Source organism: Umbelopsis ramanniana (assembly GCF_025399195.1).
Source record: "Umbelopsis ramanniana AG unplaced genomic scaffold K450scaffold_68, whole genome shotgun sequence".
Taxonomy (NCBI): domain Eukaryota; kingdom Fungi; phylum Mucoromycota; class Umbelopsidomycetes; order Umbelopsidales; family Umbelopsidaceae; genus Umbelopsis; species Umbelopsis ramanniana.
The window spans coordinates 33,988-53,364 of NW_026252154.1; the positions used below are offsets into that span (position 1 = coordinate 33,988).

Below are 19,377 nucleotides of genomic sequence, written 5' to 3' on the forward strand. Positions count from 1 at the left end.
CTCTGTATCAGAAAATGCTTGGTAGGGATCGTCTCTATCCTTTGTTCCGTCATCTTCTACACCTTGTGTTCTGCACTGGATCACTTTTTGCATAGTAAGCGTCATTGCACTTCCTGCTAGCACGGTGCCAGTGAGGACAGCGTTCCAAAACAAGTCAGTCATGGTAGAAGATCAGGAAGAAGGATAGTTCTGCGTCTTTTGTCTGTTCCTGTAAGCTTTCAATGTTGCAACGTGTCGCCCCTGTGGCACAGTCTGACTGCGCAACATTTTTGCTGTGCTTAGTTCTGAAATTGGTAATTTCATTTTTTTCGCTTCTTCAGATCTTTGTATTCTATCACAAGTGCCAGCAGATCCGAAGTATTTGAATGGTTCAATAAAGGCGTCCACTCTTTCTGTCGTGTCAAAGTCTGGTTTGTCGCACGCCTTCAAAGCTCCACGTCTGCTTTGCAATTTACAGCAATGAGAAATCCTAACTGTTACAACTCTTATGGATCGCCAGAAACAAGGACATACACGTTACCACTACCTGATCTCACAATCCTGTAAAGTGCAAAAACACTTGTCGTCCTATGCTTTTATTTGTATTGTTTACAATGGGAGTTGTCTATTTTCATACATCAACTAATTGATGCTTCTTCTTTGCTAATGCAACCAGCTTATCGAATTCACCAGAGTTCTTGCACATCTTGTAGAAGGCAGAATTAGGATCGGTGATCAATTCATATGGGCTTTGAAGAGATGAAATGGTGCTCAGGGTTAGTGATTTATCCTCACATATTAATCAGTGTTATCCAAAATTTTGCTTACCTGGCAAATTCTTCAATTTTGCCGTGGTCCAAGACCAAGATTCGGTCATATTCAACAACGGTCAGTAATCGATGAGCAATACATAAAATAGTACAATCAGCGAACTCGGTAGCGATAGTATGTTGAATAGCTTCATCGGTCTTGAAATCCACACTAGCAGTAGCTTCATCCATAAAGACAATTCGGCAGCGTTTTAATAATGCACGAGCAAGGCACAACAGTTGGCGCTGGCCCTGAGAGAAATTCTTTCCGCCTTCGCTGACTATTGATGACGAATGAGTATATGTGTGCACCACAAAAAGCCAGCCATTCAAAACCATTACTTACCAGGGCTGTCAAGGTTGCGGAAGACATTTGCGTTCAGGTTGCTCTCTTCGTCCTGCAATGCTTCCTCATCGTCAGAAGCAGGCAGGAGATGGACTCTTCTCAAAGACTCGAATATCTCGCGATCTTCAAACTGATCAAAGGGATCCAAGTTGGATCTCAAAGTACCAGAGAACAAAGTGGGATCTTGAGGAATGATAGTGAGGTTGCTTCGAAGATCTTCTGTACCGATTTTGGAGATATCAATGCCATCGATGGAAATAGAACCTTGAGAAGCTTCAACGAAGCGGAAGAATGACAGGGCAAGGGTTGATTTGCCACTTCCAGTTCTTCCAACCACACCAATCTTCTCGCGAGGGTTGATGTTGAAACTAATTCCATGCAGGACAGGGTCAAGATCAGCAGCATATCTGATTTGCAAGTCCTTCACCTCAATTTGACCTTCATGTGGCCACTGTTGATAGGATGATGATGCTCCAAGTTAATCATAAGAAGATATCCCATCCATGTACTTTAAGATAAACTTACACTAGCTGGTGGTCGGGGTTCAACGATAGCAGGAGCTTCTTGATCCATTTCCATGAATTCTACGATACGTTCGACAGCATTGAAGCTAAGTTCCAACGATGTGTATCGTCTGACGGCCCAGAACATCTATAGCGAAACATACGTGAGTAAGGAATTTCGTGGCAAGCCTATAAAATGGGTTGACAAAACTTACTTGATCAGTGAAGTTCAAAGTGAAACTAAGACAAAGTCCAGCGAGGGAAGCATCAACGTAATCCAAATTGAGGATGATGACAAGGGCAGTCATAGCATTGATAATTGAACCCAAGACGTTGAATCGAACACTGACCCATCGATTGACAACCCACACGTTATTGTATGGTCTAGAATTGATATCAGATAACTTGACCATTCTCTGCAAGAACTGTTTACTATTTCCAAAAGCACGAATAGTGGTTGCTCCAACAATAGTCTGTGGCATTGTTAGTATAGGTAAGTAGTGTTGCTTCACGAGTTATGTTGCATACCTCAGTAAAGTGTGTGAAGATAGGGGAACGAGTGACGGATTCCATACGCTTGAACTCTCTTGAGGCGTTGACAAACAGCTTGCCAATCAAGATATAAACAACCGAGATGGCGAGCATGGGCAAGGCGAAGACTGGGAGATAATAGGAGATCAACATGACGATGGAGAGAGCAGTCAAACTTTGTTGCAGGAACCAAGCAAAGTCGTTAGGGATAGATGAGTCAATGGTTTCAAAGTCCTTTGAGAAACGGTTGAGGATTCTTCCAACAGGAGTGGTGTCTGCATGTAGATCGGTCAGAAAAAAACTTCTGGGAATTCGAATGCTAAATGTCAACTTACCAAAGAAACGAAGAGGAGCCCTGAAGACACGTCGGAGGAGCTCGACGTACAAGACTTTACTTGCACGTAGTGAACCCCAGTAGACAAGGCCAAAACGTAAACCGCTGAAGACAATCTGCAAACTGGTAATCAAAATATAGATACCGAGGTAGTAATCGAGACTGTGCTGTGGTTGGGCAAGACGGGAAAATGTGTTGTATGCCATATCTTGGGTGCTATACGCAAATGCTCTAGCGCTATTACTGAGGTCATGGAAGCCAAAGGGTGACATATTCAAAGCAGAAACTGCGTCCGATACATTTCCATCAGGAAGTTGTTCAGCAGCGTATGATTGGGTCCATTCCTTGACCCACCATGCTTCGCCAATCACTAAACCGCGAAGGAAAATGAAGGCAAAGAAAACGCCGAGCCAGTAGAAGATGCTGCCGGCAGAACTGAAGTAAAGGCTATAAAGTCGAAGCTTGACCATACCAGTTGCACGGGTTTCCTCTTCAACAAGGGCTTTAGGCTTTTTCTTATTGAGATCAGCGTTTTCGTCTACTTCCTCATCGACAATCTCCTCCACAGTCTCAGTCGCCGCTGCAGATGTTTCTCCTAATGCTTCTTCTTTATGGTCTTTCTCCTCTTCTTCAAAGACTTGATTTAATTCACCAGTTTGTCTCAAATGGGCAGGGTCACCCGATAGCTGAATGACACCTCCCTTGATGAAGATGAGTTGAGAAGCACCAGTAGCGCACAATCGAACATAGTGGGTGATCAAAACGCGAGTACGGGTTCTCATCAACGGTCCAGTCAAGCAGTTATCGTACAAATGGCGAGCAGTGTGAGCTATGTTGGCAGTGAACCATAAGTAAAGGAAGCAGTAGCGTACCATCAATCAACGTCATGACTTACCATCAACGGCACTCAAAACGTCATCCATGAAGACATTCTTGGCCCGAGAGTAGACAGCTCTGGCAAGGGCAACACGAGCTTTCTGGCCACCAGAAAGAGTGATACCCTTTTCACCAATTTCAGTTTCATCACCATCTTCCAAGACACTAAGATCCTTTTCAAGAGCGCACGCTTTCAATACAGCAAAGTATCTCTTCTTGTTGAAGGGAAGGCCAAAAATAATGTTGTCACGAATACTGGCATTTTGCAACCAAGCTGATCGTTGTGCAATTGGATTAGAAAGCCTGTCTGACCATGGTATCGATGAAACCAACTAAATGCTTACCAGTTTGAGAAACAAAAGCAACAGAGTGTTCTAATATCCAATCTTCGTCGGGAATCTCAATATCTCCATTGCCTGCTTCATCTACATCATCAGCAATAGGCTGTCGAGGACAGAAAACTTGGCCATTCAAAACAGTCGTTTCTCCAAGAAGACTGAGCATCAACAGAGTCTTTCCTGCACCGGTAGAACCGCAAATGATACTGAGTTTACCATTAGGGAAATCGATAGACACGTCTTTTAAGATAAATCCTTCGCTGTTCTTGGCCGTGGTAGACGAAGCAGAAGAGCCAGCGCCATTCTGTGCATCCGACACTGATTCAACATTGTTAGACGGCCAAGTGATAGTGGCATTGCTCAATCCAACCTGGGCTGGTTGTGAGACGTCAATGGGTGGAGGCTGTTCAACTTCTGGTTCATCCAAGTAAGTTTGTACACGCTTGATACTATATCAAACAGAATATCATGAGTTGTCAGGGTCCCTTTGATTTGTGACTGGTATATCGGCATGTTACCTGATAAAGAACTGGAGACATTCGATGAAACACTCTGGCAAGACGTTTAGAGCAAATCTAAGCTCGGCAAAGACGGCAATGGCAGTAAATGCTGTGGCGGCCGTGAGTTCATTTCCTTGCAATTTAGTGTAAGACCAGAAAGAAATGATGGTAACCAACAGCGGCGATCTATCAAGAGTTCTGTATGAGAGCCGGCACCAAAAAAAGTGATATTCGCAGTCTATATGTACTATTTACCCTTGCCAAAGAAGATTGAAGCCAACTTCAAGTAAAAAGGTAGTCTTCAGCTGCTTAAGTTCCATGTTACGTCTAGCAAGAATTTTCTCTTCCCAATTCTTCTCCCTGTGATACAAATATGAGCGCCGTTGCATTGGAGAAAAATAAAGATTGACTAAAAGGATTGAGCGCTCACCATGCAAAAAATTTGATCTGTCTGACACCTTGCAAAATCTCATTCATCAAAGCGATACGCTTATCTCTAGTTTCCATGAGCTTATCTTGGGTAGCAGAGAAGACCTTGGCATTGAAGTGGTTCAAGGGAAGTGTAATGACCATGACCATTAAACCCAACAAGGATGAGACACCAAGCAGAACATACAAGAAATAGATACCAATTGCAAGCTCAACAGGGGCTTCCAAAAAGGTAAACCACCAAGTGAAAAATTCAGAGATTCTGTTAGAGTCAGTGGACATCAGGTTGACAATGGTGCCGGTGGAAGAACTGACGTCCTCCTTCTTATCGTCTTCTTTTTTATCATCCTGTTTGGCGTCTTCGCCTTCGCCGCTACTGGCTAAATCTTCACCAGTTGCACTGGCGATTTCACGACGACGGAGAGTCTTTGCATAGATTTCAATATTTACCATAGCCTTAGTGCGCACCTGAATAGAAGACGCACCTGGAAAAAATGAAATAAACCATCAGCCGACATTGCGTTGAAAAATGCATCAAAAATCCACATTTTCTTACCCCAATACCACGTTTGGGCAGTGGTTAAGCCAATAAGGAGGGATAGGATAAAGAGTAGGAAAACGTAGTAGTAACCTTGTGAGACGCGACTGGAATCATGTTCGGCATGGTCATTCTTGATGTCTGTAATTAAAACCAATAGCTGATTCATAGCAAATGGAGGTGCATAGAAAAGCGCTGCGCCAATCATGGCAGTGGACACTTGTACAGTAAGACCAGCGACGTTGGCTTTGACTAGTCGCGGGAAAAGTCTTTCTCCACGATTCTTCTTGAAGGCATAGAATAAATTACGTCCACGGTAGGTTGCAGGCAAGATAGGAAGATCATCAAGTTCTAATTGGTTTCTGTTGTAGGTCATACTGATCAAAGGCGAGACCCACGAGAAGAAGATGAAGCCGAAGCATGAAGATACGGTGACAGGAGAAACAGGTTTGCCTTCCTCATCCACAAAGGGTGCACCTCTTGGAGTGGTTCCAGTTACAAACAATAAGTCCCAAGAGATGAAGAGCCACGCGAAAAGATACAAGCTGTATGACAGCGGTTGTTCGGACATGCTGTAGATAGCGGAAACTACTTTGTAAGCAGCATCTCCGAAAGCGGCCAAATAGAAAATACACAAATGGACATTGAGAACCCATCCCCAGGTATCTGGCAAACGGTACCGACTGCACATGATGGTCAGTGATAGGGCATATAACCATGAAACCAATTGGAAGATGGCAGCCAAAACATTGAATAAGAATGGGTTAGGTTCTTCAGCAGTATTTTTAAAGTCTTGGACAGACAAGATCAGTTGATATACAGCCAAAGCGGTCAGAATAATGGTTCCGGGCACCAGTCTCTTTTGCCGTTCATCGTCGGAAAATTGCGATTCATCTCTACGTTTATCTGATTTGAAGATTTGTCCATACTCAATGGAGGCCTTGCTATGGCTAATAGCTCTTTGAATGGACAGAACTAAAGCGCTGATGACAGCAACTGCTGCAACAACAATTGCTGACCAGAACAGGCTTGGTATCGGCATTAACGATACGGGAAGGTGGAATTGGTCGTCGTTTCACGTATGCAAAAAAAAAGTTCGAAAAGTTGAACGATAAGCTTTTTGAATGAACCGCAGCTTGAACAGTCACAATGACCGCAGTAATTTGACGTGCTGCGGTCTCCATTTACCCAAAAAATCAATATCAGATATTTTTGGACAGGAGTGTCGCACAAGGAAGTGTATCATTGTTTGCATATCGTGCAAGGCGTTGATCCATAGGCTTACATATAGCATGCCGTCATACTTGGAAAGTTCAACTACTCAAGCGAAATACGCGATTATCGAGACAAAGTCCAGAAGCAAGTATGACAGTGGATCAAATTTTTATTGACGACGTCGCTTTCGCATTAATTTCAAAACACCCTCCCCAGGTATGGAACCATCTTTTTACTCTGCCTGTATACTTAAAGATTCGGATATTCTGAAGCGGTTTTGAGGATTGCGAAGTTGCTAAATCAGCCTGTTATTGGTGCATGTCCATTGATTTGGTACGTCCATTTGTAGCTACCGTGTTGGCAAGAGCGGCCACACCGTTGTTGCCATTCACCCCGCACCGAGCCTGTTCAAACCGGGTACTGCCAAACTTGACATGTGATACATGCGTTGATCCTTTCTTGAGAAAGGATGATGTCGGTTTGTCTAATTTGAAACATTAGCGGGCAGAAAGCATTTTGTTTGGTGAAGAGACTGATGGAACAATGACGCTAAAATGGTACAGAAAGCGGCTCAATAATCATGCTATCGAATGGCCGTTTTGAGGGAATAAAGGGTTTGTTCTTCTTGTCATCGCAAAACGAAGCATCGCTAAGTAGATTCAGAAGTATAGCGGCCGTTAACGTTGCTTAAACTGCATACGCGACATTTTTTTATGGTTTTATCTTGCGGACATCATTTTGGCAAAAGGTGTACAAGCGTGATTACTTTATTGGGGTAAGAAAAACATGTTTAAAAGGTTGTGTTAGATAGCTGTCTACTTTCTGGATTTTCGAACTTTAACGACATTAAGGCCTTGAAGTGATTCTGTGGTACTAGAAGAGCTGGAGCTATGGGAGCCAGGGTCGTCATCCATGTTGTCCAAAAGACTGCGGCGCGTATCATCCTCCTCCTGTCCTGTTGTTGATTTATGACAAACTATGCATCGTCCCCAAATAGAGCTATTCCTTTCCTTGACTGATCGTCTGACAAAGATACCATCTTTGCCAGCAGCGATGGCCACACCAGCAAACAGCAACCACCAAATGATGGAGTTTTGGACCAGCGTTGGCCAGACTCCGCCATAGAAACTTCCTAACGCCAGTACCTCCGACACTCGCCATAACCACATTATGACAACGAGGGCTTTGAACCACGCTCGTTCATTCAGGGTTCGAATACGACTTGTTCCGCTGCAGTGGAGATCAGCACTATCAGTGGCGCGCCATATCCAGACCACAACAAAAGCGGCTAATCCAAACGGAACTTCGAATAAAGCAAACATCCATGTATCAGCCAGTGGTACCCATTCGTCTGAAAGTCGGATGCCAAAAAGGTAAAAGAGGCCATATCGGTCTTCAGATTTCTGAGCCACTGGAATGAACTCCCCTTTGAACCACGGCAAGGAGATGAGCATCAAGGTGTAAATGAGGGTGCCAGCCCACACAATGGGCATATTGCGAGGCATATCAATACAGCGAAGAGTCCAGAGCCAGACATGATAGCGAGTACGGTTCGCCAATGTATGTGGCTCCTTTGATAATGTATGAATGCGCTTCAAAATGGGATCGCGAGCCGCCGTGTACCTGGGTGATCCAATGGGTGTATAATCACTATAAAGCTTGGGTATGAGCAGAATAGCAAGAATAGAGCCTATAACCAAGATACAGCATCGCTTGAGCTGATTTTCTAATTAGGATGGATCATACCAAAATTGGGGGGTCGAAAGTGATACAAGACATGTTCTTACCGAGAGTGACAACTTGGTCCAGATGATCCATTCTCCAGGCCCCCCATTGATATCAATTCTAGCACCATTGACTTTGAAAACGCTCTCATCCACCCCTTGCCGTCCAGCACTGTCGGTCACCGTAATTCGAAGGGTATGTTCTTCCATGTCATTAAAGCTTTGTGGGTCCCATTCACTGATCCACAACGGTGTATAGCCTTGGCCAATACCATTTGCGTCGCCTACACCTTTGTATTGAGCTGGGTAGGGGTGTTGTATGCCGTCTATTGTGATTTCAACGCGAAGTGAATCAGGATCTTGCTCTTGAGTAAAGACCAAAAACCGAAGGGCTTCGCTCTGGGCAATACGTGCTACCGGCTCCTTGTATTGAAGGATCCATTTGGCTTCCTTTGGATTGGTGATCAAAACCACAGGAGGCATGTCAATGGATTCCGGTAGGATAGATTCCCCGTCAATAGCCTTGGGTATATGCGGGGCCGTAAATGGGATTTGAGGTAAGGGTAAGTTGACATCGACGAAGGAAATAAGATCGTGGTCTACGGCGACGATTCTATAGGAAGCATGGTCTTTCATGTCTCCTAGTTCTAGTTCTAACGAATGTGTCTTGGGGTCATAACCTTTGAGAGAATCTCCAAGACCTACCATGCGAGCATAAATGTGAGTGATACCGGAAGCCTATGAACTCGCATCATGTGATAAGGACTTACCTCCTAGTAATTTGTGCAGATGGCCACAGAAATACACAGAAAATTGGTTGGCGAGATCAGTATATGTGTATCCATCATCCGAGGTACCGAAGGCCACGGTGGTGGTAGGATAATGTGCGAACTAAATGTTAAAAGCATATGCGCAATTGTAAGCGTTGGTCATTCGTGTTTGTAGAGTAGGGCAGATTAGTAACTTACCACCATGGTGTGATTATAGGGTTCCTTATCTTCGGATCCTATAATACTATCGGCGAGACGATTCATTCCTGATGAGGGCATATAGCCAAAGAAATTAAACGGTCTGGACGGACCGCGTTTTGGGCTAAAGGACCCAATTGTTATTCTCTATCTGCTGTATTGTTTGTAATGGGTGACCTCCTTACCATGCATCAAAAGCAACAAATTTGTACTTTCCAGTTCCCTTTGAAATTTCCCATTCGTAAACACCTTGGCCATCCTCCAATCTTCTGCTGCTGACTGCATAGTCCTTGTACATGTTGGCAGCATCGTACCATCCGGGAACGTCGAAACAATCATGGTTACCACGAAGATCATACCATCCATCCACTACGCCAGCTTCACTAAGTGCCTTCTCGTACACCCTCCATTCCGCTAGGTGTTGTGACGACGTTATTCGGCGGGCATCTTTTGCATCTGTCAGGTCACCGGTTACGACGACAAATTCAGGGCTAGCCAATAAATTTTGTCAATTCAAACCATCGTGGTGCTGAAAAAAAAAAAAAAAAAAGATGGCACATGAATCCATCACACCCTACCTGATGGTTGGAAGAGCCGACTTGAGAAAATGCAAGAAGTGAATAGTGTATCCTTTTGACTGGAATTGTGATATGTGCAGGTCTGATAACTGTCAAAATCATTGTATTAGCCTAGTTATCGGCGTCCACAGAGCACGCCGTAAAGTGGGGGTCAGGATTAAAAGTAGTACCTGTACAAAATAAAAGATGTTGTCGGGCTCTGTGCCAATGACCACATTGCCGTCGCTCATCGTCCACCGATTGGGGCCTTCTACATGTCGAGGTGATTCGTGCACGGAAGTGCCTTGAAGGTCCGCTGTAGCCCATTTATCGAGGTAAATGGCTCGCAATGTGCAAAGTAAAGTGGCAATTAGAGCTATCCAGGATGGCAAGCTGAAAAGCATTGTGAAAGAAAAAGAGCTCAGTCAAGAACGACAGGGAAAGGGGATCTTTATTATGATGGGGTTTGTTGAACAGTTATTTTTTTTTTATACGTTATTTGCAAACTTGACAACAGCACCTATTCCGACAGCCAATCATCAACTTGCTCTATGGGGTCGTTTTCGGCTGCAACCAAGTTCTCTTCTTCATCTACAGTGGTGTCTATGCTGATATCCTCCAACCTATCTTCGATGTTATCGCCTTCAACAGTGATGACAGTCTCCTCGCTTGATTGCTCCGTGTTTGTTGATGCGTGGGCCCGGGTCGGATTTCGCGAGATAGCTCCAACTTGTTCCGGAGTTAGCTCCTTGTTCCAAACTTGGATACGCCGCCACCACCCTGCAAGACTATGCTTCGTCTCCCATGCGTCTTGATATTTGCTATCTTCCGGTTCAGGCGAGCCAAACCAAAGTCCTCGTAGCACATCCTTGGGATGATTGGCGTCACTGACCGGTCTCCATCGGGTATTACTCATCAGCACGTATCCATCTTGATACACGACAAGTCGGCCTTCTTTGACATTAATGGTTAAAGTATAGTGGTGTTCTAGGCCATCGCTCACTTCGATAGGAGATGGGTCAACGTTTAAATAACTGCGGATAGCTTCGTCTTTGGAGGAATGATAATCGGTCGGTATGGTGCGCACGCCTAAGCCAAGGTCTTCGGAGAGATTAGGAATAATGCCGTTCAATATGTATACTCCATTATGTGTCATGTCGAGCACGGTTGTTTGAGTTTGAACGTAGACTTTATACAAATCACTTTGGACCATCAATGCCGTTCCAGATCGTTTCCGATATCCTTTTGGAACCGTCATCCACCAGGATACTGTCAAATTATCCAATGTCATTTCCGCAGGCAATGGGAGAAAAATGTAGCTGTCTTTTCCATTGAGATAAAGCATGGTCTCGCCATTGTCAGGAGTGGCTTTGAATTCGGCGTTGCGTGCCAAACCATTCAAGTGGTTGCCAGAAACATCATCCAATCTTTGAGGGTTTGTCACGGGAAGCTTGCTTGAGGGTGGCATCACAGGCCAATCGCCAGCTGATAAAAAATTTTCATTTGCAATTCATTAGCCCTAACCGTTACACAATGCTAATCATAACCATCTCTATACATACCCTGACCATTCTCGCCAACTGGGTAAGGGTGAATGTCGCAAGCGCCAGGTCTTGCCTCTACTTGATTGGGTAGATACTTTCTTAACATACAATTAATGCTCGTGTCAACTTCTTGAATGACTTGGGGTGTAATGTCTTTGGTTAAGTGCTTGTTGGCAGCTGAATCCCAAAGGTGCACACCTAGATTGTTCGCAAAACCGTAACTTTTCTCCAAGTACAATTGTCGTAAGCCATCTTTATCCCAAAGTGGCCAAAAGAAAGCGTCGTATTCCAGCTGTCGAATCTCATCAGAAAAATTGGCAGCTAAAAGGCGAGGTAACAGAACGCTGTGGTGATTCCATCTTCTCTGGTCAAAATGCTTGTAAGTCTCATACCAGCGCTGCAAAAAGGGTGCATTGGCACGCGATAGAATGACAGCATTGCATAGGCCAGACCAACCACCTGGTTTTTTTTTTTTTTTCAAAAAAAAAAAGGAAAAAATAAGATTATAATTAAGTTTGTTTGTCTGTTTGCGTTTCATTTAGTATATGAAATAGAGGTACTAAACTTACCAACTCCTTCATGGCCCATGGCAAATTCTTCGTCCAAAAGATGGTCCAAGCTCTTCATCATGATGACATCCAAATCTAGGTATATGCCACCAAACTCCTTCAAAGCGTCTAATCGAACAACATCTGCACGATGTGCGTAATGGTCGACACGGTTGCCGAATACTTTGGTTGGAATATCCACTTGTCGAAGTGTCAGATGGGGTCGGATAAGCTCAAACCATTCGCCGGTGGGCAGATAGTGATAGTGGAATAAAATTTTTTCTGGTTTGATGACTTCTTGTGCAGATTTGATGGAGAGGTATTGTATTAGGTCTAGTTCTGGGTTGCGGTCTTTCATACCGTATACAAAATGAACAATCTTTGGTATCTTGGTTTGTGTCATTGGTTCAAGTTTGGCTTGTAAAGCTGTGATAATTTCTGGTGGGACATCTTGCTCCACAGGTACAGTGTCTGATATATCTTGATTAGATGAAACTACCTTCTCAGGCGTAGTGGTATTAGGGATGTCTATTATGGCTTCTACCATCAAGTATAACTGATGTAATAATAACATGCACACAAATGCAATAAAGCACATTCGAATTATAGCGCGCCTTTTCATCGTGCTTTCGTTGCCATTTCTTGCTGGTTTTCTATATCGGTATTGAGGAAGTCGTTGTTGCTGTTTTCCTTGTCGTATTGGATTGAAATTAGAAGGCATTGTGTTATATTAGCATTAGTTGCTGCCAAGACGGGCAAAAGGGCAAAAAATCCTGATCTAAAATTACGGATGATTGGTGTGACGGGCTTTGACTATTGACGTCAATGATGCGACTTTCCAAACACAGCTTAGGATCCAGTGCTGCAATTGTGTCAACAGGGGCAACCCAAAAAAAATCATAGAGACGTTAGCGACTGCCTTTCTTTGTCATGAAGAAGTGCTTCCAGGTCAGATAGAAGACACAGTAGTGAACTGGAAGTGACTTCATCTAGACGTCTCCGCCGCAAAATCATTCGCCATCTGCTAGTTGTCGACGTTTGCCGTTTACATGAACATGACAACGAATAAAATCTGACTTCCCTTAAACGAAAAAGGAGATCCGGAAACACTCTCGAAAGCTCAAGTTAACTTTACTTATGATGGGGTATGAATTTACGTAGGGTGAGTAACCACTAGCTATCTGTCAAAGCTAAATCGTCGACGGTACGGATCAAGACTGCTGGTATTTGTATACTTCAAACGGTTTTAAACGGTTACAATGTTTTGCAGAAAATCAACCATATCATCCACACCCTGCGGTTCATTGATCCAGTGGCCTCCGTCCTCATATGCTTTCCATATGACGGTCATGCCCAAACAATTCAAGTCTTGATATAATTTTTTTCCATTGGACACTGGCACGATGGGATCGTCTAACGAGTGAGAAAGAAACACAGGGGTCGATAAGGCCGATTTTGATTTCCCGTACGGCTGTCCGCGAGCTGAGATATAAGAATCGCTGGATGTAGGCTTCAATATACTTCGAATTTCTTGCAGAGAGCCAGCAGTTGTTGTATTTTTTGTGATTGTTTCAATTTCTTCTTGAAATGGAAGCCATCCACAGAACCCAATAAACCCATTGAGCTGAATATCACAATGCATTAAAGCATGAATTGCCGTGGCACAACCTTGGCTTATACCTCCAAGGAAAATATGCTCTGGTGGAACGGAAGATGCTTCATCGCGAATGATATTGAGAATGAAAGCAACGCTTTCTGTCAAGCCAGCGACTTGTAACTCTTTCCGATTTTCTGGTTCTTCAACTGACCAAATGTCGAACCATTGCGCCATTTCCATCTCGAACCGAGTTGAATTTCGTTGCCCTGAATTTGGAAATACCCATTTGAAGTTGGGGAAGATCTCGCATAGTGTTCGTCTATCAGACGCTTGACTTTCGAAGAATTCTTCAGCGAATTCGGCGGCCGTGCTGTCGCGGCCATGTAATAAGATAACCGTATGTGTATGGTCTGCGAGGGGAAGCACAACGTAAGTCTTCTCAGTGTCGTCCATGGCTGAAGCAGTCTAAAAATCAAAACGAGACAACACGTACAAGTCAAACGTCTATTGGACTAAATTTTAGTCGTTAATAGAGAGAATTACTGTTGAAGTTATATATGTATAAAGTTATATTTTACCATACCGCATCCTACATATACACACTAATTGCTTGGTTTAAGCTATTGTCCGGAAGGGAGCTGTAGCTTTCACTGCGGTGTCTTTCATAAGACACGTCCAATTTGTGCCTTAAATGACTTATAATTGCGGTAAATGACAATTTTAAATTTTTTATTTACCACTTGCCTTGTTCCTTCAACTAATCTACAAGCCGTTAGCTCCTGTCGATGCCGAGATCAAACGATTCGATTTCAACATCGGCATCATCCGGATCCTTTACTCGATTTGAGTATCAGGTTGCTGGGCACGATCGCCTCTTACAACACCCGGCGTCTGATATCATGGTGGTCAAACCTTGCAATCAAACGGAACAAAGGTTTTATCAGGATTCCCAGCAACATCCCGAGTTTCTTCAATGGATACCAGAATGCTATGGCAGCCTTCATATTGCGACTGAGATAGAACGACAAACCATTGCAGAAGCTCAAGACATTGCAGACGGCGTCAAATCCATTTCACTTAATGAGCCAACCGAATCTTTCAACCCTGCCGAGTTAGATGATATCCTTTTTACTACTTGAAATGTTATTGCTTGCTTGTGCACATGGTATGATAGTAGCACGAATGACTTGATTCCTTTGCACACCATATATGTATAGAGAACTTGTTGTATGGATTTACACAACCATGTGTTATGGATATCAAGCTAGGCACACAATTGTATGGTCCTGATGCTACACCGTCAAAGCGAGCAAAAATGATTAAAAAAGCCAATGAGACGACTTCTGGCAAGCTGGGGATAAAGATATGCGGCATGCAAGTACGTAATTCATTTCAATTCCATCACTTTTAGCTGAAGCGCACAAGCTGACTGCCCATCATTCATATTCCACAGATGTTTGATGCATCTACAAATCAGCACATAGTGCACTCAAAGACATATATCAAGCAAATTACCGAATCAAGTTTACTGAACGCCTTTATGTCGTTCTTTTTTCCACACAGCGAAGTCGGGCACGCCATAGTCGAAGGTCGTGAGCGATTACATCTTCCATTAGAAGGAAGTCGAATTCCAGCAGCAAAAATGCGATGGATCATACGAAGTTTGATTGAAGACATTGAAGAAATTCTGGAAACTGTGGCGAACTGTCCGAATGTACGCATGTACGGAGCATCCCTCCTTATTGTTTACGAAGGCGATCAGAGTGCATTTTTAAATGGATGGGAGAAAATGTTGGAGGAAGATCGGCTGCAAGAAGAACGAGCATCACAACAGGCAAAGGATAACCAAGCTGCAGATGATGACTCTGAGAATGAAGAGGACGAAGATGAGCAACCGGCCAAGTTGTATTCCATTAGACTTATAGACTTTGCACATTCATTTTGGGAGGGAGACGAGGTTACTGAACAAGATGCTGGTCTACTTCTTGGATTGACGAATGCTTCAAACATTCTTCGATCTGTTTTGGCGACTCAAAAAGAAGGGAACGTGTAGATAATAATTGTTGTATACCTTTGTTTTTATTTTCTTTCATTACCTGCTTGAACTTTCAAAGCTGACAAATTCAGGCATCTACATAATATTGTTTGTACTTATACTGTTTTATTAGAATAAATTTTACGTCAAGTGTATATTTAATTTGGTCAAATGGATGACGAAGTTAGTTCAGCGATTCTATAGTCTCGTTACAATCTTGTTCCAAATCAAACCTACCCGAAGTATCCAAGGGTGGGATAGCGGTAACTATCCCGGCGGGTTAGACGACCTTACAGGTATAGTAGCTTGAGAGCCTACAAGAGCAATTTATGTTACTGGTCAATGAATTTAGCGTTGCAACTTTCTCTACCATGACTTACTTATACGGCCGTCTTCTTTGTACAACCCTGGATACTTCGGAGGAACTTGGGACTTGGGAGACTTGGGAGGACTTTGGGAGGACTTGAGAAACGGTGACAGAGTTGGAGGCCATGAAGAGTTTGGGAAATTGATAGCAGAGATTTGTAATGGATACTCTTGAGGAGGTGCAGCTTGATGTCCAGCTTCTAAACTTGTTACTCTCACCAAATCTCGGGCGTGAGAATGCATGATTTCCCATTGCATCCCTTAACGAGTCCATAGCCGTTACGCCGCCCGTTCCTAATCAATCAAGGTGGTGGTTTTACGATAAAGGGGTGGTTTTTTTTTTTTCAAAAGACCTTCCTCAAAAAGGGTTGAGATGGTAAACTGTCATTCTAAACATGGTTTGTTGTCAACGAATATCCACTCGTAAAATGAATATTCGCATCAAACGACTCTTGGTTATGCAATCTAATTTCCTTGATCAGATGCTGACTTTACGTTTAGTATTTCTATTACCTTATAACTTACTATCGTTGATGTGTCGCCGTAAAAGATCTCCCCTTTGACATCTTCGGTACTTTAATTTGTGCAGCGCTTTCTTGGTGAAATTGGGATCTGTACGCCTGTAGTTACACCAAGGTTACTGTCCCTAAGACCCAATTGGTGTTGAAGCAGAGCACTTACTTTCATGTGCTCTCTCCTTTATGACATGGTGATATTCGCCAAAAGATGCCTGAAAATTGCTATATTCCATTACCGAACTTTAGCGTTTCACTCGTGGTAGATGTCAGTATTTGGCTGCTCCTGCTTTGTTCTTTGTGATAACGAGTATCGTTTCGCCGCCCAATATCCAAATTTGTTTATGCTCCGTTAATGAGGCTGGGTATCACCTACTTACCGTATGTCATTCATCGCATGGTCAGAGTTATTGACAATATAAACAACGTTGATCGGATTACTACGGCTAGAATATACAGTTGTGTTACATGTATAAATCAATACCTTACGGATCCAACGTGGTACTCAACAAATTAGCAGACAATCAGACTTTTTTATTTCATGAATGAAAGAATGAGAACCAAGGGAATTGCTGTCTAGAATTGAATGTTACGTCGAATTGTGCTCGAGAGTTTTACATAGAGTTATTTGCGAATTTCCGTTTTGAGGTTAAGGGAAGTCCCACACTTTTGTTCTCACTTTGGATGAATGCATTGATTGGAATATTCAGCAAAAGTGGATATATCATCTGTAGAACTTTTAGGTGGGTGAAGCCGTTTCTGTGGATAGCGTGTGGTCCGGTCCCACCATATCAATATCCATCAAAGTTCTCAACGGTACCAGAACGTCATCGTCATTTCCGCCTTTCCTCCTCGATATCCATCGGTTGATTTGGTTTTTCCATCATAGTCTCCTCATTTTGCATGGTGGACTCTGTAGAGGTAGAGTTATCAGCTTCACACAAGATCATGTTTTCGCCTTCAATAAATGCGATATTACTGTTTTCCATGTCATATGCTCACTATGTAAGGGCTCATAGTCCGTATATTCAATTTTCTATGAAAACCTGAATTCGCATTTAAGGCTACCTAGGCAAAATATAGCTAAAGTTTGCGTATACAAATCAAAGGATCTGCGCCAATTATTTTGAGAAAGACTGTATATACTGTATTGGCTTGTCTATACCTACATACAAAGGACGGAGCTGGAGGTGTATTACTCAAGTACATGCTCATTCACACCTGATATCATCTATGTTTCAGCAGTCTGGTTACCGTTATGAACAAAATAACCAGTGAGCCACTGGATAAATGTGTTATCTAAGTAGGAATTTTTGCGGTTTGGTTCTTCCCTTGGTGCTTCTTCCTTCGGTGCCTCATAACCGATAGGCTTTCCATTAATCGCTATCGAGTGCTCATAAATTTCGATAGCGGCAGGTAGATGTTCTCGCATATAGTCCACTCGCTCTGCGCTGGGAGGATGTGTTGACCCAAACCATGAGCTTAGAAGCCGTTCAACAAACTCTTTGACGGACAGGTTGAGGTCGTCATAGGCTCCTTGGCGTTGCTGTTGAGTCACTTCCGCCACTGATTGTTTTATCTCATCAGAGTTGAACTCGATTTTCTCCTTTGCAACTTGCCCAGCAATTGCCGAATCTGAATCACTCTGTTTATCTAACTCGGCCATCTGACATAACGACCAGTTACTATCAGTGTGATTCAATAAATGTATAAACGACAAAATAAACGAACCTTAGCCCAAACTGTCAATGCTGTTCTAGGATCATACCCTGCTTTAGCCATCAACATTAAGCCAACCAAGTCCGCCTAAAATCAGGTGATTAATGCACAATTTCCATGGCCTTAGTCAAGCCGAATTCCTTCTGAATCTCACCTCTTTCTCAAGTCCTCTATTATAGGTTGTTTCTGTTTCCATGGTGATAAAGCCTGATATCCATTCATTCAACTTTTGATTGACATAACTATAGCAGAAGTGAGTAGACAGCTCCCAGTATGACAGTCTATAGAGAACAGATACTTACGGTCCTAGACTTTCAGTAACAGTCCATAGGAGTCCTCTACTTATATCTCCAAGCATTAGCATAAAGCTGGCAATGCCGTGGGTCTCAACAAAGTGCCGCTGGATCGAATGCGCTATTTCATGTGACATGATTACCGCCATCATATCAGTGTCGAAACCAAGATAAGAAATCATCAAATCGTATACCAAAATCTTATTTCCAGCACACATAGCATTGAGAGTTGAACTGTCGCATATGATATTAACGTCATAGCTCTTGATTTTCGGATCCTGTGGATCATATTCTCGGACAGGATCCCTGATATCATCAACTGAAACTCGAGCAATATTATCAGCGATGTTCTGAAGCCACTGTACATATTCGTTTTCCTTGGGAGCTATCAATCCTGATTGCGATCCAAGAAGCTGATCCACTTCCAAAGTGACCACTTCCATTTCTTCTTCTTCACTAAGGTATACAAGACGCAGTCGGTCGGTGTTTGGAGCCTGCTCACATCAGAATTAGAAGATTGTAGCTTGTCTAGCCCTACTCAATTCTACTCAACTTACCTGATCCAGCCCCACAGTAAGTAAGAGAGCAATACCAATAAGGGGTACGCTAGCGAACACCTTGGTACTGAATTTGTATCGTCGAAAGATAGAGTGTGGTAGCAATGTGAGTGAGGTCTTGGACGAAAGAGACACAAAACTGACTAATTTTCCAGACTTCAGTAAGGCTAGTATAGCTGCTGGTATTGGGATAATTGGAACATTCCGTGGGCTTGTTGTATGGAAGTTTCTATAGTTTACAGTTGAGATTCGAGCTGATTTATTTGTGTTCCTGAGTGGGGTTGAAAGATGGAGAGAAAAGGGTCGATAAGCGGGATGGTAAGATAACGTTCTTATTGGAAACGTTCGTAGTGAGTTGCATGACTTGATAGCACTGGCAAATGATGTTGTCTTAAGCATAAGATTACTGATTTCTTGTACTATAAGCAATGCGGCAGTGTCGGCTTTTTTTTTTTTCTCTTTCTGAAGCAGCTCAGCAACCTTGGGAACAACCCGGGAAAGGATAAAAACTGATACCGATCCGAAATTTTGGGCAATTTCACAGTTCGCGTTGAAA

At 43.1% G+C, this 19,377-nt stretch overlaps 9 protein-coding genes across 9 annotated transcripts; 2 read left to right on the forward strand and 7 right to left on the reverse strand.

The window, feature by feature from the left end:
• Window positions 1-513: 513 nt before the first annotated feature.
• K450DRAFT_302879 (uncharacterized protein) lies at window positions 514-6,306 on the reverse strand. Its single transcript, XM_051593784.1, has 13 exons — window positions 5,202-6,306; window positions 4,647-5,130; window positions 4,472-4,576; window positions 4,235-4,402; window positions 3,723-4,165; window positions 3,398-3,652; window positions 2,504-3,331; window positions 2,166-2,443; window positions 1,853-2,110; window positions 1,660-1,785; window positions 1,135-1,585; window positions 808-1,069; window positions 514-728 (listed from the first exon to the last, which is right to left on the reverse strand). The coding sequence occupies exons 1-13, from the start codon at window positions 6,223-6,225 to the stop codon at window positions 611-613; spliced, it is 4,800 nt and encodes a 1,599-aa protein (XP_051441234.1). The 5' UTR covers window positions 6,226-6,306; the 3' UTR covers window positions 514-610.
• A 798-nt stretch (window positions 6,307-7,104) lies between these two features.
• Window positions 7,105-10,422, reverse strand: K450DRAFT_257753 (uncharacterized protein). Its single transcript, XM_051591725.1, has 7 exons — window positions 9,839-10,422; window positions 9,669-9,757; window positions 9,276-9,581; window positions 9,091-9,214; window positions 8,893-9,013; window positions 8,186-8,823; window positions 7,105-8,116 (listed from the first exon to the last, which is right to left on the reverse strand). Exons 1-7 carry the CDS (start codon window positions 10,049-10,051, stop codon window positions 7,214-7,216), a joined length of 2,394 nt encoding a protein of 797 aa, XP_051441235.1. The 5' UTR covers window positions 10,052-10,422; the 3' UTR covers window positions 7,105-7,213.
• A 722-nt stretch (window positions 10,423-11,144) lies between these two features.
• K450DRAFT_257762 (uncharacterized protein) lies at window positions 11,145-12,493 on the reverse strand. The gene is made up of 2 exons (XM_051591726.1): window positions 11,761-12,493; window positions 11,145-11,650 (listed from the first exon to the last, which is right to left on the reverse strand). The coding sequence occupies exons 1-2, from the start codon at window positions 12,458-12,460 to the stop codon at window positions 11,184-11,186; spliced, it is 1,167 nt and encodes a 388-aa protein (XP_051441236.1). The 5' UTR covers window positions 12,461-12,493; the 3' UTR covers window positions 11,145-11,183.
• Window positions 12,494-12,672: 179 nt separating this feature from the next.
• K450DRAFT_257763 (uncharacterized protein) lies at window positions 12,673-13,914 on the reverse strand. Its single transcript, XM_051591727.1, has one exon. The coding sequence runs from the start codon at window positions 13,787-13,789 to the stop codon at window positions 12,986-12,988; it is 804 nt and encodes a 267-aa protein (XP_051441237.1). The 5' UTR covers window positions 13,790-13,914; the 3' UTR covers window positions 12,673-12,985.
• A 168-nt stretch (window positions 13,915-14,082) lies between these two features.
• K450DRAFT_257767 (uncharacterized protein) lies at window positions 14,083-15,566 on the forward strand. Its single transcript, XM_051591728.1, has 3 exons — window positions 14,083-14,455; window positions 14,539-14,714; window positions 14,790-15,566. Exons 1-3 carry the CDS (start codon window positions 14,122-14,124, stop codon window positions 15,387-15,389), a joined length of 1,110 nt encoding a protein of 369 aa, XP_051441238.1. The 5' UTR covers window positions 14,083-14,121; the 3' UTR covers window positions 15,390-15,566.
• Window positions 15,567-15,638: 72 nt separating this feature from the next.
• On the reverse strand, window positions 15,639-15,980 carry K450DRAFT_274904 (uncharacterized protein; the record flags this gene model as incomplete). The annotated part of the gene is made up of 2 exons (XM_051593148.1): window positions 15,639-15,685; window positions 15,752-15,980. The coding sequence occupies 2 exons, from the start codon at window positions 15,978-15,980 to the stop codon at window positions 15,639-15,641; spliced, it is 276 nt and encodes a 91-aa protein (XP_051441239.1).
• A 605-nt stretch (window positions 15,981-16,585) lies between these two features.
• On the forward strand, window positions 16,586-16,770 carry K450DRAFT_257770 (uncharacterized protein; the record flags this gene model as incomplete). Its single annotated transcript, XM_051591729.1, has 1 exon — window positions 16,586-16,770. Exon 1 carries the CDS (start codon window positions 16,608-16,610, stop codon window positions 16,767-16,769), a length of 162 nt encoding a protein of 53 aa, XP_051441240.1. The 5' UTR covers window positions 16,586-16,607.
• Window positions 16,771-16,856: 86 nt separating this feature from the next.
• On the reverse strand, window positions 16,857-17,362 carry K450DRAFT_257772 (uncharacterized protein). Its single transcript, XM_051591730.1, has one exon. It carries the CDS (start codon window positions 17,239-17,241, stop codon window positions 17,086-17,088), a length of 156 nt encoding a protein of 51 aa, XP_051441241.1. The 5' UTR covers window positions 17,242-17,362; the 3' UTR covers window positions 16,857-17,085.
• A 284-nt stretch (window positions 17,363-17,646) lies between these two features.
• On the reverse strand, window positions 17,647-19,317 carry K450DRAFT_257775 (uncharacterized protein). Its single transcript, XM_051591731.1, has 4 exons — window positions 18,822-19,317; window positions 18,274-18,758; window positions 18,126-18,213; window positions 17,647-18,058 (listed from the first exon to the last, which is right to left on the reverse strand). Exons 1-4 carry the CDS (start codon window positions 19,218-19,220, stop codon window positions 17,951-17,953), a joined length of 1,080 nt encoding a protein of 359 aa, XP_051441242.1. The 5' UTR covers window positions 19,221-19,317; the 3' UTR covers window positions 17,647-17,950.
• Window positions 19,318-19,377: the final 60 nt, after the last annotated feature.